General features: G+C 42.7%; 2 protein-coding genes across 14 annotated transcripts in view; one reads left to right on the forward strand and one right to left on the reverse strand.

Moving 5' to 3' along the window:
• The window catches only part of MYH15 (myosin heavy chain 15), a 56,336-nt gene that overhangs the window by 16,631 nt on the left and 21,844 nt on the right, over positions 1-17,861 (forward strand). Inside the window, exons 15-30 of the mRNA XM_042031583.1 lie at positions 347-496; positions 800-970; positions 2,049-2,228; positions 3,511-3,643; positions 5,453-5,520; positions 6,919-7,006; positions 7,236-7,353; positions 7,593-7,716; positions 8,398-8,534; positions 8,911-9,166; positions 9,625-9,867; positions 10,472-10,648; positions 11,156-11,301; positions 11,906-11,996; positions 12,956-13,345; positions 14,315-14,441. Of these exons, the coding sequence (XP_041887517.1) occupies positions 347-496; positions 800-970; positions 2,049-2,228; positions 3,511-3,643; positions 5,453-5,520; positions 6,919-7,006; positions 7,236-7,353; positions 7,593-7,716; positions 8,398-8,534; positions 8,911-9,166; positions 9,625-9,867; positions 10,472-10,648; positions 11,156-11,301; positions 11,906-11,996; positions 12,956-13,345; positions 14,315-14,441 (2,599 nt within the window). The remainder of the gene's footprint in view (positions 1-346; positions 497-799; positions 971-2,048; positions 2,229-3,510; positions 3,644-5,452; positions 5,521-6,918; positions 7,007-7,235; positions 7,354-7,592; positions 7,717-8,397; positions 8,535-8,910; positions 9,167-9,624; positions 9,868-10,471; positions 10,649-11,155; positions 11,302-11,905; positions 11,997-12,955; positions 13,346-14,314; positions 14,442-17,861) is intronic.
• HHLA2 (HERV-H LTR-associating 2) overlaps positions 4,046-17,861 on the reverse strand; it is a 51,342-nt gene continuing 37,526 nt past the window's right edge. For 9 of the 13 annotated variants that reach the window (XM_042031597.1, XM_042031598.1, XM_042031586.1 and 6 more), the window contains 2 exons: positions 10,528-10,576; positions 4,046-7,447 (listed from right to left, as the gene is read on the reverse strand). The gene's annotated coding sequence lies outside the window, so the exon portion shown is untranslated. The remainder of the gene's footprint in view (positions 7,448-10,527; positions 10,577-17,861) is intronic. The other 4 variants (XM_042031590.1, XM_042031587.1, XM_042031589.1 and 1 more) reach the window with 4 other exon arrangements.

Raw genomic sequence — 17,861 nt, forward strand, 5'->3', positions numbered from 1 at the left:
AGCTGGCATCTGACCTGTGAGCTTTCTGATACCTTACTTCCACAGAAATATAATGGATTAAATCATTTGGAACTTGCTTTCCAGCTGTTTCCCAAGATGTACTTTGCGAGCACTTTACGTACGTGTTAGTAGACATCCACATATATAGCAATGATTTGGAGAAAATTCAGCAGAGATAAGAGGAGAAGCTGTGTGTTGTATTAACTATGCCTTGGTGATTGTACAAACCACTGTGAAATTTCATTTAAACTGTAAGCAGACATTGAAACAGGCTACTGCACCAAAATCCTTGTGTTCCACAGTGAATTTTATTTCACACAGTGGTATTCTGAAACATGTATTTTAGGTTCTGTATGCTGTCGGGGCCTTATCTAAGGCAGTGTACGATCGAATGTTCAAGTGGCTGGTGGTCCGTATCAACAAGACCTTGGACACTAAGCTGCCAAGGCAGTTCTTCATTGGAGTCCTGGATATTGCTGGGTTTGAAATCTTTGATGTGAGTATTAATGTGTGAGGACTGGGTGGAAGGACATAAAAGATGCCAAGAGATAGCTCTTGGCTGGGTGTTTCTCTTTCTAAATGAACAGAAGGCAAAGTGCTGAGAAAGCCATAAGGCAAATAGTGTATATGATTTTACATGGGTTTTTTTCCATGAACAGATGTAAAAACCACTTGGCTGGACATGCCAATAGTTCCTGGGAACAGCATCTCATATGCTTTGGGCTGTAAACAGTTTCCTTCTTGCTGTTCCACCAAGTTAACTGCGATGCAAATGCTTCTTTTTTATCTCTTTCTGCAGTTTAACAGCTTTGAGCAGCTGTGCATCAATTACACTAATGAGAAACTGCAACAGTTTTTCAATCATCACATGTTTGTCCTGGAGCAAGAGGAGTATAAGAAGGAAGGCATTGAGTGGGTATTCATTGACTTTGGCATGGACCTGCAGGCCTGCATCGATCTAATCGAGAAGGTATGAACATGCTAAGGAGTATTTACTGAATTGGTTTTATTCATGATGCTCCCCTGGATGTGTCCTCTCGGCCCAGTGAACAGAGTAGGATAAGCAGCATGACAAACTTCTTGCCTTTCTACCTGCAATACAGAATCAAAGGAAAATCAGTGTTTGTGGCTACTCAGCTTTACCTTTTTAATTCTGCCTTACAGAGCCAACAGCAGCCAAAGCTGTAATTGGTAATGTAACTGGTAATTTGTATGGCTGGATCATCTTCCCTGGTTTGCACTTTTATCTTTCTCTGTCCCTGCTGTTCCTCCATTTAGTCTGTGCCACATATGCTTAATATCAAACTCATCCGCTTTTCAGGGCAAATGCAACGTTTTAGTCTTGTGCCCTGTGAGGCTCCTCTTTCTCACCTTATGTGCTGATGTGTAAGGTCCTTTGTGCTCTTTCTACCCTGAAAAGGAAAGAAACCTCTTACCACCTCCCCAGCATGGGATATGCCTTTCTGTTTCCCTTCTTTGTGAGTATAATGTGGTCCTGGTGGGGACAGCTGTCCCCTGCTGGATAACCTTTCTTTCTATCTCTCTTTCTGCCATGTTTTATGGCACAGCATCAAACCCTGCTGGTCTGTGAGGAAACACGAAATTTTGCTTCTTGCATTAGCAGGAAATTTGGAACAGCAGTAGAAAGGCTAATTATTAAATTGTCTTCTATTTGATCACTTTCTCGTCCAAGGGCAGGATATCTGTGCATGATCCTAATCCCTCAAGACCAATCTGCCCAGTGCTCCGAGGTTCATTCATCTCTTCCCGAGATATGAATGAAAAAAGGCTAGTTGGTCCAGCTGCCCTTTCTGGAAGCCATCATAAAGCCTCCTAAGGCAGAAGTGACATACTGAATAGTCAAAGGTGACATTCTGAATCATCAAAGGGGTGGTTTCTATTTTAACAGAATAGACAAAGACTTCCTTCTCAGGTTGAGAAGAAATTTCGCAGGCTTCAAATTCCATCAGATAAAACTTACAGGCTGCGTAGCCACTGAAAGCAGGTAGCCTAAACATTTCCCAACAAAGATGCTCTTAAATCCACAGCCACTGGGAATCCTGTCTATCCTTGAAGAAGAGTGCATGTTCCCGAAAGCTACTGATATGACATTCAAATCCAAACTCTACGACAACCATCTTGGCAAGTCACCCAACTTTCAGAAGCCCAGGCCTGATAAGAAAAGGAAATATGAAGCTCACTTTGAACTCCTTCATTATGCTGGTGCAGTAAGTTCCTCTGCTGGCTGGTAGACTTTGTATCAGAGGTCTTCCAAGTGCGGTTTGGCTGTGGCACACAATAAGGGAGGATGGGAAGGATGAAGAGGGGAAGAAAGGAACAGTGAGGAGTAAAAGCAAATATCTACTCTCTCTGCACAAGTGTTGGAGCAGCATAAGATGCCACCAGACTCCAGGACATCTGCTCCTTAGATATACAAATAGAATGAAAAAAAATCAGGAGGGCTAATAGTACTTTGCTGGAAATATGCCTTACTTTGCCTTTATCATTTTTCCTAGAACCAGATGAAGACCAGTAATTAAACAGCAGCAGCATAATTAAACTATTTTTCATCTAGATTTCCTGGAAAAATGAACTAATTTCTTAGTAACTCAAGGGATGGTTAAAAAAAAAGACATCACTCTTTACTGATTTTAGGACCGATATGTCAAATTAGCAAAAGGATTAGCTCTGATGTGGTGGTTGAGTTTACGGGTTCAGTGGTGATGAGGTGAATGAGAACATAATCCAGTACTGTGATACCTGCACCAAAACTTGTCCAGTTTTGAAGTTCTGTTTTCAGGCCAGATAGGCAGAAAGAATTGGAGAGGGTCACAGGAATTTTTTAATCAAACTATGATTGATAAGAAGCCTCAGCATAGCAGAGCAGGAATTTACCTGATGCTGTTAATTTCAAAGTATAATTGAGCATTAAGCTAATTTTGTATTTATTAAAAAAAATAATGCTGATCTTGGTACTTCTCTGTAGATTTTAATGTATTCAGCAAAGAAAATTAGAATTTCTGTTCCCTTGTGGTACTGATAATGAAACATATTTTCCCACTAAACAGAGCTGTGGCAAAGTCCTGGAGTTAGTTTATAATCATTAAGATTCTGTTAGAAAACCCCAATTATTCCAGAGTAGAATGCTATTTTGAAGTTAAATTATTACTTGTGTGATTTATACTTCAGCACTTTTTAATAGGGTTCCTGGGACACCAATGCCATGTGGCATCTCCACAGATAACCACATGGAGTCCATGAGAAGATGTAGGGATCAGATAGTTTGGAAGGGGTATGTGGCATTCACAAGCTAATTATTAGGAAGAGAGGTTTGGGAATTAGGAAGCAGAGAACTGGAAGGGAAATGATGAAAACCAGGGCAGCTGGTACTGCTCTGAGCACAGCTCTTCACAAAAAGTCATTGGCTTCCAGCCAAATCACAAAGAACTCCTGGCTGCTCTGAAGGGGAGCACTTGCAACCTCTGGCTTGTTTTCAATGCCTTGCTGTAGGTTCCCTACAACATCATTGGGTGGCTTGAGAAGAACAAGGACCCGCTTAATGAAACTGTAGTAGGCATTTTCCAGAAATCATCCAACAAACTCCTGGCAAGCTTGTTTGAAAGCTACGTTGGCGCTGACAGCGGTAAGCAGAACCAGCTCACATGGGCTTTCTTTGGGTTTTGGGATGTGTGCTTGGGAATGAATTTCAGAAACTAAGCAATTCTCTCAACTGCAATTACCTCAGTGCTAGATGAGGCAGTGACTAATTATTTAGATGTGTACAGCATCTGTAGGAGTTTGCCAGTTACAGGAAGGAGACCATTAACTCAGCTAGTTGGAATGTATAGTACCTCTGAGCAACTGTGGCAAGGAAAGATGTGTTGTGACCCATCCAGTGGGAGTTTGAGCATGCAAGTGTTTAGATATGCAGCCAAATGTTGCACAAAAGATTGTGTGCATAAATGCCAACAAGAAAGAACAGCTCTTGTTCCTCATGCTGTAGTACTCCTTGCTAGCCCCCCTGAAATAAATAAATACCAAGTTGAAGAGAGAGTTTTGGAATATTTTATTGGATTAGCAGCAAGTACACACTGATGGTTCTGGAACACCATTCCACACTGGCCACAGTAGAAGGCTTTGCCAATATGTCTCCCTTTTTGCTTGCTGCTGTTTTTTATTTGACAGTGCACATTGTACTAATGTACAATCTAATAATGTGTATCTGAGGACATATTTAATCTCTATCGTTTACACAGAACTCTTTTATTCATGAGAAGACAAGTAACAAACATCCAGAAAATTGATCTTAAATAAATAACTGGTATTCATTACAAAGATGTAGCTCTTATGTCCTGAAGTTGCAATCACTTACAACATGTTTATTAGAGCCTCATTTCAAGAGATGCTCTTGTCATGAATCACATGACACTTTTCCTAGGAAGCAAGCAGGCTGAAGAGTTCGCAATGGGAATGAGATGGAGCTGAATGTAAATAACAAACATCCTGCCACTAGCAAATCCTTTCAAGTTACTAACTGCCTATTTGCCTGTGGATATTCCTGTCTGTCAGAATACTACCTTGCTTTTCTTTGGTGTCAGGAGAAAGGAACAGCCTGTCCAGATTAGCCTTTTCCAGTCTCAGCAGTGTCACCTTCTGAAGGGGGAAAGGCTGTGGATAATTGCATCAAGCACATTGCAGTCTTCACTTCTCCTCTTATGTTGACTCTTGTTGACAGGTGTGACAGACAGAATGACAGACCTCCTGGGTATGATCTAGCCCACTGCTTAGAAAGCTGCAGTAATTGCTGTACATTTTTGGGTCGTGTCTGGAACTTGGAAAGCTTTGTAAAGGTCTTGTCAGAAACTAGCATTCCTTGGAAGGATCTGAGTGATTTTGACTCCAAAGCTTTAAGCAAAATTCAGGAGGTGCAAAGTTACTATATCTAAAATTACAAATATTTATTTCCTTCTACTCTAGACAAATCTTACTTGCACAAGTTCAGAGTCTGCATAGCAGAGAATCAGTTTCTATACAGTACAATGTGCAGTATAAGTTTTCTGTAAGCATTCTTTTTCTTTAAGTTTTCTTTTTCTACATCATCTCACCCTATGGGGCTTTTAACAAACTACAAATTACTTTTGTTAAAAGTTATTTTTCTGCCTTATTCATATTTATGAGCTTTTCTGCATAACAAGCGGTGCAGGATAGATCTGAAATGCAAATGCAATCCAGAAAGCTTACAGTGGTCTTTGACAAAATTCCTTACTATGGACAGAGAGCTGCAAATGTGTGATATATCACACATGATGTACAGAATGTCTTGTGTAAAAATTGAGCAATCAGAGTCTTTTAGTCAAAGAGAGCAGCACTATCAAAATGGTCTGTTTTCCACACTCTGCCTGCACCCCTTACTGAGATACAGATTGGCTTATGCTTCTTTTTTCCCCCCTAGGTGACCAGGGTGGAGAAAAGAAACGCAAGAAAGGTGCTTCTTTCCAAACAGTGTCCTCATTGCACAAGGTTTGTTACCTCTCCGCACCTGGCAGTTTAAGACAATGCGTTGAAGAAGAATGTTAAGGATTGTAATGGAGAAGAAGGAATTTAAATCCAGCATTGAAATTTGACTCATAGATGGGGTTATTTACCTTGGCTAAAGAAATACACTGCTATTAAAACTGAATGTCAGGGCCTGCTCCATTTCATCATCTTGGAGCAGTTGGGAGATTGTTCTTTTTACTGTGTTTGAGAAAGTATCAGAGAATGGTGCCAACAACATTTAACACTTATTTTGTGGCTTACAGCTTCATGTTTGTCTTTGGAACAGGAACTGATTACAAGTAATTTGCTAGTCCCTCTCTGATTACTGCTTGTAATTGGATCCTAGGGTTAGAGCAGTCATGGAAAACAAAAGCTGTTGAATGAAGTGCCATAAAGCCTCTTGTTTCCTCAGTTATTCCCTTCTACTGGGACTGGTATGTACTCCTGGTGGAAGCTGTCACTAGGATCATGCCTGAGGAAAAATGGGGCTATTTACCATTTTTTACCATTACTACCGTTTCTATGGGTAACATTGAGGAAGATGTAATGTATGTAAACCTCAGGTTGGGAAGAATGTAGTTACCCACTAGTTATGTCACTTTATCTTGTTTGGAGATACTCCCCATGAAGGGAAATCACAGGAAATGCAGACCTGCGTCTTACCAGCTGAAGAGGCATACAGGTGGCTGAAGGAGCACTCAGACAATAATCAATAAGCCACAGACAGAAGCCAAATTTCCATCACACAAGCAGCTTTAGTAGCCAGCTCAGGTTGTTTGTTGTCCTGACTGGTGTGTGAGAAAATTGCAGTTTGCTGAGTTGTGCTGATGACATTGCATTCCACCTCCCACCGTCTCCATTTCCTACTTACTAGACAAAACACTCACCAGAGCTTGGTGATCCCTGAATGGTTGGCTTCTTCTGACCTAGCTTTCTGTCTGTCTGGGACATGTCTGATTAAGACTAATAATGGGAAAATGTTTGGCCGGGAGACAAAAACCCAGCCTTTATGAGGAACACGTGGGAAAGGTGAGCTCTCCCTGCTGAGTGGGCAAGTGACTAGGCAAAGATGCTGTTGGCTTTACAGAAATGCTTCACAGGATGATACTGAATCTTACCTGCTGTTCATCTTGGGTTTTGAATTTCTGGGGTTGTAAGTAAAACACGTATCTTCTTTGCTGAAACAGATATGGAATACTATGATAATATGAAATCATACTTTGGTTTATTTTAACACATTTCTCTCTAATAATTTTGGTAAGCTTATAATTTTTAGAAAGATGAGCTTCTTAAATTTAATAAACAACAAACCAAAGAAATAGTGATTTGAATTCCACTAAACTGCTAAAGCTAATTATGTTTTTCATGTGTCTGTTCTAGGAAAATTTAAATAAGCTGATGACTAACCTAAGATCTACAGCTCCTCACTTTGTACGATGCATTATCCCCAATGAATCAAAAACTCCAGGTATGAAAAAGACAATAGTCTTAAAATTTTAGAATATTTAACTCTGTCATTCTATTACGTACTTTTGAGTCACCAGATTGTACTTAAATACTGTCTGTGCTTTCTACCTTATCCAATCGTGTTGCTCTTTCAGGAGATGACTGCTCACATTTTCCAACTTCCTTTGGGAAATGAAGATGAAGCCCTGTGGAGAAACTCCATTTAATTTAGCCTTGTTTTCCCCCTGCAGGCGAAATGGATGCATTCCTTGTCTTGCATCAGCTCCGCTGTAATGGTGTCCTGGAAGGCATCCGCATTTGCCGGAAGGGTTTCCCAAACAGGGTGCTTTATGCTGACTTCAAACAAAGGTAATGCTGAGCTATGATCTCTCCTGTTCCATTCAGGTTTATCTTCCTTTCAGTTTGGCAGACATGGAAGGCAGAATTCTTCTCTTCCTTGTGTCTGTGTAGATACAAAGCAGGAGATTACCCTGGGTGTTTGGTTTGGGTCTTTTTGTTGTTTTTTTTTTTAATTTTGGGGGAAGAGGGAAAAAAAACAAAGCAGAATCTAGGCCAGTTTTACACATTGCTCATCTGTTATTAAACAGGTACCGCATCCTGAATCCAGGAGCAATCCCAGAGGATAAGTTTGTGGATAGCAGAAAAGCTGCTGAAAAACTGATGGCATCTTTAGAAGTTGACCATAGCCAATATCGTTTTGGACACACCAAGGTAACCAGAAGAGACCATCATTGCTTATGTAAATAGAAAAGTAATAGATCTGGTATTTAATTTGCAGAATAGAACACTGCAATTTATGGTGGTGGTGTTTAATGGAGATTTAATAATACAAGGAACCAGCAAAATAGCAGCAAAGTGATAGCAGGTTTTAAGCTGTGTTAGAGGAAATTTAACTCTCTGGCTCAAGTTTCCACAAAGCTTTTATTAGAGCAACTCTACAAGCAGACACAGCAGCAGCTGATGCTCCATGCCCCCCAGTAAAACAATAGCTTATTTAGTATAATATAGGTACATTCAAACATAGATGGACCACAGGATCAGCTGCAGCTTTTGAAATGAGGCCACGTGCAATTCTCACATGATCCCATTAGCAGGGATTTCTGGGAGTCAGGAGTTGTGGTTCAGCTCACCTACTTGGAACCCTGCCACAGCTGAAAGATATTGTGGCAATACAATAGTTTGGCCTATTCAAAACTGGGGAGATAAAACCCAGTTTGAAAACAACTCTGGAACTGTACAGTGAAGTCCCGGATGCAAGTAGTATTTGGCCCTCTATACTCTTCTAGTTTATAATGAGTCAAAAGAATGCCATTGTGAACTACTTCAGCAAGGTCATTGTAACTCTGATATAAATCCTTCATTGTGGTGAACTGACATCTGTGCATGTTCCAGGTGTTCTTCAAGGCTGGTCTCTTGGGCCATCTAGAAGAAATGAGGGATGAGCGACTTGCAAAAATCCTAACGATGATCCAGGCAAGAGCACGTGGCAGATTGATGCGGATTGAGTTTCAGAAGATAGTGGAGCGCAGGTATGAAGGCACCCCCTTAAATCTTAGCAGATAATAGTAATTACCATTTAATTATAAGTTGAATAGAGCCATTAATTACAGTTCCTAAGGCTATAGATAACCCTAAATTAAAAGCTTTAAGTGGATGTGTGATAAAAATAATAGCAACTGTATATTAGTTGCCTGCAGCTCTGGTAAAAATGAGATTCGGAAATTTTTTGTGTCTCCAAAAATAAAGAGATCTGGAGGAAGTTTCTTGTATCTCTTGGAAATTAGTACAGGTTCCTAATATTGCTCAGAACAAACCTATGAAACTGACTGAGAATGAAAATGAAACCCTCACTTTTTCAATTCAGGCTAAGATTTAGGGAATTTTGTTTGTTTTCTCTTAAACCAGGGATGCCCTTCTTGTAATTCAGTGGAACATCCGTGCTTTTATGGCTGTCAAGAACTGGCCTTGGATGAAGCTTTTCTTTAAGATCAAGCCCCTCCTGAAGTCTGCAGAAACTGAAAAGGAGATGGCCACTATGAAGGAAGAATTCTTGAAACTGAAGGAGGCCCTGGAAAAATCTGAAGCCCGGAGAAAGGAACTTGAGGAAAAGCAAGTCTCTTTAGTTCAGGAAAAAAATGATTTGCTTCTCCAGCTCCAAGCTGTGAGTAGATACATAGATTTATATACTTATGAGACATTCTTTGATACTCAAAGGTTTACAGACCAGAGTGTTAGTGGAATTTAATAAAAATAAGCTGTTGATCTTGTCAGAGTCTTGCCAAAATTCAGAGTGCATAGAAGTTCTCATGTTTTAGCATATAACCAGGTGGGCTAACAATGCAAATCTTAACGGGTTCTGTTCAAGGCAATGTCTATGGCAGTAACACAGGCAAGTAATCTCATATGTGACTAGTCATGTTCACCACTATCTCATCCTGCTCTGTTAATTACTTGTCTTCTGAAATCAAGAGTAGGAAATTTTCCTTATGCTGCTGTGTATGTTGGATCAGGCTCCCTGACCACTTAAAGGATAGGGGACAAGTGAGGGAGAAAAAAGGTCAACTAAGGGAGAAAAAAGGCCAGGCAGTCATTGCTGTCCTCTTCCTTGTGCCACACCAGGAGCAAGACACTCTGGCAGATGCCGAGGAACGATGTGACTTGTTGATTAAATCCAAGATTCAGCTGGAAGCCAAAGTCAAAGAACTGACAGAGAGGGTTGAGGATGAGGAAGAGATGAATTCTGAGCTGACTTCTAAGAAGAGAAAATTGGAAGATGAGTGCTCTGAGCTCAAGAAGGATATTGATGATCTTGAAATAACACTTGCAAAAGTAGAGAAAGAGAAGCATGCTACTGAAAACAAGGTACATTCAAAACTTCACCTTCACATATTCAAAAGAGGCTGGGCATGGATTACCTTTATGACAAGTGCTACAGGTCTGCTGATGGTTTTACATTGTTTGTTACACAGGCCACACTGAAGGGTCAGTAATTTGACCTTATGAGGTAAAAATTGTTAACTCTGAGCCTAAATTTCCCTTTTTTTGAAGTGAGTCCTAGTGCACTTCAGCTGAAGAATTATACCTATTTGTGGAATTTTTAAGTAAACAATTTTCTGCTGTAACCATTAATTCCTCCACCTCTCCTCCTTAAAGTCTGTAAATGTAAAAAGCTCATCTCCTGCTTCTCCCAAGGAGAATCAGAGGCTGGAGTCCATGACAATGGGAGTGACTCTGAAAAGAATTTAGTATGTTTGAAATCATATACTATACCCACACCAAAAACTGGCAGACATTAACTCCCTTGATGGGAATTTCACTCAAAAAGTCACGAGGTGCTGGGAGGGGATAAATCCCTTTCTTTCTCTTGTTTTTCTGATTACAAGTTCAGACCAGATAGTCATTTGAGCCTTGTTATGATAATCCCTTCCTTCAAAGTCTTACAAATACATCTTCCTTTCTCACACAGGTCAAAAATCTGACAGAAGAAATGGCAACACTTGATGAGAATATCAGCAAACTTACCAAGGAGAAAAAGTCCTTGCAGGAATCTCATCAGCAAGTTCTAGATGACCTACAAGCAGAAGAGGACAAGGTCAACACACTGAGCAAAGCTAAAGTGAAACTGGAACAGCAAGTGGATGATGTAAGTTGGCTCTGCCTTTATGTTTCACAAGGCTCATTTTACCACCACTTACAGTGCACCTTTCGTGAGACTGAAAGGTTGCAAAGCTTTGAAATGTGTTCCTGTCCTTTTAGAAATGTAGTCCTTGTGCTGTCTGTAAAAGGTATAATTACAGGAACACTACAAAAATTTATCTGTGTTCAGCCTTTCAAAGGATTGCAATAACAAGGGAAAATCCTCCCAACTTGCACTTGCAGTGTCAGTGGCATGAAGTCAAACAGAACTTTGCTGCCAAGAGAACTGTAATGCTTGCACAAATTAAAGCATGGACTAACGCTTTTGTTTTATTTCTTTAGCCCATTTGCCCACTGGCTGCTAGAAAACAAAAATGTAAACTAGGATGCTTGTCCTTAAGTGCTTTTGCTTCACAGCTCACTAGAACTCAGCACAGAACTAGGCACAACCTACATCTGACTGTTGTAAACCATCTGTGCTCAATATATTTGTTATGTGGCTTTGCTCCTAAAGCTCGAGGGATCACTTGAACAAGAGAAGAAAGTGAGGATGGATCTAGAAAGGGCAAAACGCAAACTGGAAGGGGATTTGAAGCTGACCCAAGAGAGTGTCATGGACTTGGAGAATGATAAGCTGCAGATGGAAGAAAAGTTGAAAAAGTAAGAAGTTGATTCTGTTGTACCAAATAAAGCAGCACGGTTACAGTGTCGTTTAAGAGCCTTCAGGTGTGTCATCCTGCTCTGATGGTGGCTGAAAGAAAATGCCATTACGAAAATGTGGAGCCAAGGAGGGAGGGAAAATTACTCTTGTGTACACAATGCTGGAAACATTAGAATTCATTAAACTTTCCTACATTAAAAAAAAGTGACCCAGAAATTTTCTAATGTTTTTCATTGCTTAGAGGAGAAAGCTGGAAGCTTTCCGGAAGAAGGAACTCTATAAAGTTGCTCATCCTAACTAGCTATCATAGATTGTTGGGAGACCTGACTCTGTTAAATATGTTTTTCCATTGAGTCTGAAAATAGCATTATTTTTGTATGAGACAAAGAACCAGAAATATAACTGCACAAATGCATGCAGAGGCTTGACTTGGAAACTGCTGCTCAGAGGAAAACGTGTTTTCATGCAAATTACAATACATGAGAATTGTTTTCATTTTTAGATACATTAGAAGTTTTATTGAACAACTCTTTAAAAACTGCAAAATCCTAACTTGAAGCTTTAAGGCAAATTGTCACAGTAGGATTTTCCTTTCTGTGCTAGGAAAGAATTTGAAATGAGCCAGCTGAATTCCAAGATAGAAGATGAACAAGCTATAGTGATGCAGCTGCAGAAGAAGATCAAGGAGCTTCAGGTCAGCTTGCTTTTTTATCGTGTATTTTAGGATGAGTTTCTCTTTGTGCCTCACCGAAAGACCTTGCAGAAACTTTTTATGGCTAGGTGCAGCTCCTCTTTGAGACACAAAGTGGTACATCTCCATAGCTTCCCAGACAGATTCCTTTTTCCCTCAGGATGCTCGCTCTATAGTGTTTCCTCCCAGTAGCAGGACATATGACCACAGAATGGTAGTGGTTTCAGGCAAGGCAGAAAGGCTCTGGTGTTTTGTTTTAAGCAAATAATATTGTTCCAAACCATGGAGGTGAGGGTAGTTGCTGGAGAGGAGATCAGCAGTGATAAGCATGGATTTGAAATTTAGAGAAAAGGTTAAATCACGCAGGAAAGTTTCAACAGAAATTAAGAGGCCAACGAAATTCAGCACAGTCCAAACAAAATGTCTGGACCCAAAAATAACAGCTCCACTTTTTTTTGTTAATAAAGAATATTTGTATAACTTGGATGTAAAGTGCAGATTGGTGAAAATAATCTTTTAATAAAAAAGACTGCTCCAAATAAATATTCGTTATCCATGCAGTTCTACATACTGCTGTATTGAAACCCTGTCTTAACACTCCTAGAGAGAAATTACTTCAGTCACTGAGCTCTTAAAATGAGATTTTGTTGCTGTCACTCCTGTTAGCATGTACTTCAGGTGAATGTCAAACACATGAACATAAGGTCAGTGCACTGGACCTATATGTCTTGAACTAGAACTTGCAGAGCAATCTACTGCAAGCAAGATGTGACTCATCATCATTACTGTCGCTCAGGATCTGATTTACTGGCACAAATGAGCAAGTCCTTTAACTGCTGATCTTCTGCCAGCAAGGTAAAATGTGGGCTGGCAGAGGGTTTAACAGTTTGCAAGGTGCCTCATGGTCCTCTGATGGGAATCATTGTAAAACTGACCCAAAAGTGTTCATGTCTCTCTGGCAGGCTCGTATAGAAGAACTAGAAGAGGAGTTGGAAGCAGAAAGAGCTGCTCGAGCCAAGGTGGAAAAGCAGAGATCAGATTTGGCCCGAGAGCTAGAGGAATTGAGTGAGCGTCTTGAGGAGGCTGGGGGAGCCACAGCTGCCCAGCTGGAGATGAACAAGAAGCGTGAGGCGGAGTTCCTGAAGCTGCGGCGCGACCTGGAGGAGGCCACACTGCACTACGAGGCCACAGCTGCCACGCTGAGAAAGAAGCACGCAGACAGTGTGGCTGAGATGGGGGAGCAGCTGGACAACTTGCAGAGGGTCAAGCAGAAGCTGGAGAAGGAGAAAAGCGAGCTGAAGATGGAAGTGGATGATCTGTCGTCCAACATGGAGCAGATGGTCAAGGGAAAAGTAAGGGTCCTGAGGCTTCCCAAAGCCCCCAAAAGTCATGTGTAGCTAAGGCTGGTCTGAAGGTTTCCCAGGACTCCTGGTATGGCTGAAGTGTTTTAGAAGTTGGTATCTTGCACCTTGTCTCCCTTACCCAGCTGGCGGTACAACCCTTCTCCCCTGGAGATGGGACAGCGATTAAGATGGCCCGTCTGAAACACACAGTGCATCCTCAGTCACAGGCATATTGTTTATCCATGTATCTCAGGGCACAAAAACATGTCACGTAAACTAGGCTCCTCCAGGCTGGTGACAACTGGAGTGATGCCATCCAGGGCAGGATATCTCTCACCCTAAGCAGAGTCCTTTCAGATGCTGCCCTTGGTTCACAGTTTTGATCCATGTTAGCACAGAGTGCAAAGCAAAGGCTTGCATGATCACACTGTGTATTTTCACTTCCTACAGCTGAATTGTGGATTTTGTTTCCTGAGTAGATAATCTCGGTAGCTTTCAGAGCACTCTAAATAGATTTCTTTCAGTGCAAGTGAGGAAAAGAAATGTCAGTATTCTCATAGTTAGAAAGCTGTCATCAAACCCAATTTATGGTAAATGGCAATTAAAGCAGAATCAGTAGAGCAATTTTCATTGGAGGTGATTTTCCCATCTAGCAATTATGAGGCAGCTATGCCTGAACTTCATAGGCATGTGACTGCTGCTGAAGTTCTTGAAGAGTCTTTTTACACTGGTGCTTACATGCAGAACACAATTCAAGGAAAAAAACCAGGAAAAGTGGTCTAATGGGGCGTCCCGTGGCCTGAGATCATAGACACGGGGCTGCTCTTCCCTGCTCTACTGCTGTGATGTTTGTGTCTTTGCTATCCGCCATTCCTCTGAAAGACAAACACACAGAAAAAAGGATACGTTTTGAAGGCTACAGCTTCCAAATGTCTGCCTGGCGGCTACAACTTTGTCTTTTCTCCCAATTCCCATTAGGCCAATGCAGAGAAGCTTTGTCGCACTTACGAAGACCATCTGAATGAGACAAAAACAAAACTGGAGGAAATGACTCGCCTCATGAATGACCTCACTACTCAGAAGACAAAACTCCAGAGTGAGAATGGTATGTGCATGTTCAGCCCAGATAGACTGTTTCCCAGGAATTTATCAGGGGCACCTCTGCAGCAGTGAGATGTGTTCTGCAATGGCATCTGCTGTGAAGGTGGCAGGGTTGGGATTACTGAATGGAGCAGTAGCTTTGTGTCTTTTGACATTTCTATCTTCAGCATTCTTATGACCTTGGTGGGGAAACCTTGCCTTGGACTGGCTTTTGAAACAAACCTATACCCACATTTATCAGCATACAGTGATACTGTCTCATGAGCCAAAATGGATATGCCAGCTCAGAATGCAGGATGTGCCAGGCTGCCTAGGTACCTATTGTTTCAGGAACAAGGATATGTGCATCTAGAAATGCTAGAGGGAAAAAGGAGCCGGGCCTGTGTGTAGGTTACGGACGGGTTCGGTCGGGACGGAGACGGAGAGATCTCTATAGGCAGGTCTTGGGACACAGTCGGTTTATTGTAAAGGCGTGGGTATTGGGGCACTGCTCAGAGCTGCCAGACTCAGCTCTGAGCAGGCCCAAGAGAGTAAGCAGGAGAGAGTAAGTGGGTGAGAGAGAGAGTGTGTAAGAGCAAGAGTAGAAGTGAGGAAGGAAAGGAATGAAGTGTCTGAAGTCCTGGTTACAATACAATAAATCATCTTCTGTACTGAATATTCTAATTATCACTAACCAATCTAATACAAGATACAAATCCTATAGCATTTACATACAGCCTATAAGGGTTCTTATATTACCATAGAGTGTTACATCTTAACTTCTAAAAACTACTCTTTGGACCCCTTCTGCTGAGCTAGTAGGGTCTGCTCAGACCCTTGGACCTGTTTGCAAGCAGAGGGTATTGTTCCATCAAGAGGGGATTATCTTCAGTGGCCATACCATTGTTTTCTAGTTGTTCAGTAACTAAGACTTGGTATTTCAAAAGTGGCTTTCATTTCGATGTTGCCTGTAGTTTTCATATTCCCAAAATCTTTTGTCAGGCACTCATATTTACAAGGCTTTCCTGTTCCATCTTCCCCAACATCTCCCCCTTTCCAATGGACAATTAAGATATTAGACATAGTCCTACTCGTCATTTTTTTGCACACACTGAAGTATACAAGGTACTGCTACTAAAACTATAATTATTACTACTAGAATAATCAAGCCTATTTTACAGAGTTCCCTTAGCCAAGGTGCAAAGCTCCAACCATCAAACAAACTGTCTAGCCAAGACGGGTTATCTGTTGTAATTTGGTTAGCTAGGTCCCTTAGGTTTTGTAACTGTTTGTGAATGGAAACAGAATGATCGGATAAGTTCATACAGCATAATCCTTCAAAATCTTCACAGCCATGCCCATGTGCTAATAAAAGATAATCAATATAAGTTTGGTGTCTATGGCTGGGGGTTGGAGAAATGTGATGATTATCATATGGCCAATATTTATCAAAAGTAACATTACCAAAACCTTCTGGTAAAGGTATTCCAACTAAACAGGTTGAAAAAGGTTTGTCAGGGCTTGTGTCAGATAGACAGATGGTATCGGAGCCTGCAGATTTGGCTAAAGCAACCCAAACATTTGTCTTTGGTTGATTTACAGGTAAAGCTTCGCTACAAAAACAAAAACAAAAGGTTAAAAGCAACATGCATCTACACAAATAATGCTAAAACTCCATTCTTTTCTTGAGCTGTTTCTGGCAGATCGCTTTCTTCTGGTGATTCTGCGCACTTTAGGTCTGGGTGCTTGCTTCTTGGCTTCCACTTGCAGGGTCACTGGCTGAAGTGGAACCAACAGCGGGCTTTGATGCGTGGTACAGCTTCACGTTCTTTGCTGGAATCCACTTGGTTCCTTCACCTGTGGAGAGACATGCAAATCCCTTTCCCCACATTATAAGATCATAAGGTCTTCTATTTTTCCTGATGCTAAAGTCTTAATTAAAACTAGGGGGTGCTCCTTCAGTTTTGCTTTTTTGTTGTTTAAGAAATGTCTATAGATGGGGGGATCAGGCTCTTCTGCAGAGCTATTCAAGAAATTAAAAACATACAAGGTTTTATTCAACTTTCTTTGAGGTGTATCCTGGGCTTCTCCCCTTTTCTGTTGATTTAAAATGCGTTTTAAAGTTTGATGTGTTCCTTTTAGGGTACTTTTTAGCAGTTGCTTAAGGTATGGAGAGCAAATGCCACTGTATCTTATAGCACTTTTTAGTTCTTTAATTTCGAGAGTGTGGATGGGAGCCCACGTTTTAGGACTGTCAGGCTGTTGGCTAGCTATCACAGGCTTAGTTAATAGACTAAGACTTTCATCTTTATAGATTTGGGGTCTTATTTCATGGCAATCTGTTAATTGAGAATAATCTGAGCACTTTGGAGGATTTTTTGATTCAGAAGGTAGCGCTGACAAACTCTCAGAACTCGTTTTCTCTTTCTGGGTTGCAAGATCCCCGTCGCTCGCTGGCGGGACTCTGGGGCTCATTGCAAACAAATCTGGCTGCTTTTCAGAGTTTACTTGTGTTAAAGCATCAGCTCCGGCAGAGGGGCTCTCCGTCTCCCGTGCCACTGGAGCTGCATCATTCCCATCCGTTCCCCCCCTGCTCGCGGCTTCTGAGGCGAGGCTGCGCTGCGCGGAGGGATACGGCTGGGCGGCGTCGGGGGACCCTGGCAGGGGCGGCTGCGGCGCGGGGATGGGACCCGGCAGGGGCGGCGATGGCACGGCAGAGCTCGGGAGTGGCGCAGCTGATCTCGGTGGCGGCGGGCGAGGAGGCGGGGCGGAGCTGCGCGGCGGAGTCGCGGGAGGATGCGCGGCTGGTCCCGGGAGCGGTGCTGAGGTTGGAGGAGTCTGTGCGGAGTGATATCGCTGATCTGGGAGTTGCAGCAATTGCGCATGCGTGTGTTGCAGCGATTGCGCATGCGGGGGTTGCGTCATCAGGTCTGCGCGGCAGGCTGTGATGGCAGCAGTTCGCGTGGCGGATGGTTTGGGCAGAGCGGGAGATGGCAGGACTGCAGAACCAGGGGCTGGGGCTGCGGCCGCGGGAGGCAGGAGGGCTGGTGGCTGGATCGCGGCGTGCTGCTGCTGGGAGCTTGTAGGCTGGGCTGGGGTGGGTGGTGGTGCCGCGGGGAGAAACAGCGCTGGCGGGGCGGCAGTGCCGGGAGACGGAGCTGGAGCAGGGGCAGGCACGGGGGGACTGCAGACATCCGTGCAGGCAGCGCGGCACCGGCATTAAGTGGCTCGCGGAGCTGGGGCGCTCCCAGCGGAAGCGATGGTGTGCCGGGATCGGGGAACCGCACAGAAACGGCGGCAGGGGCGGGAGTAGACACAGGCGGCTGCTGTGCCGCAGGGCCGGGGGACTGCTCGGGGCGTGCTGTGTGCGCTTGAACGGCAGGGTGGGGGGGTAGGGTTTCTGCGGTAACGTGCACAGGGGGTGCCGGAGACAGCAGCGCGGCCG

This window comes from Corvus kubaryi, unplaced genomic scaffold (genome assembly GCF_017639235.1).
Source record: "Corvus kubaryi isolate FWS band 111438036 unplaced genomic scaffold, C.kubaryi_AGA036_p1.0 37341, whole genome shotgun sequence".
NCBI classification, from domain to species: Eukaryota; Metazoa; Chordata; class Aves; order Passeriformes; family Corvidae; genus Corvus; species Corvus kubaryi.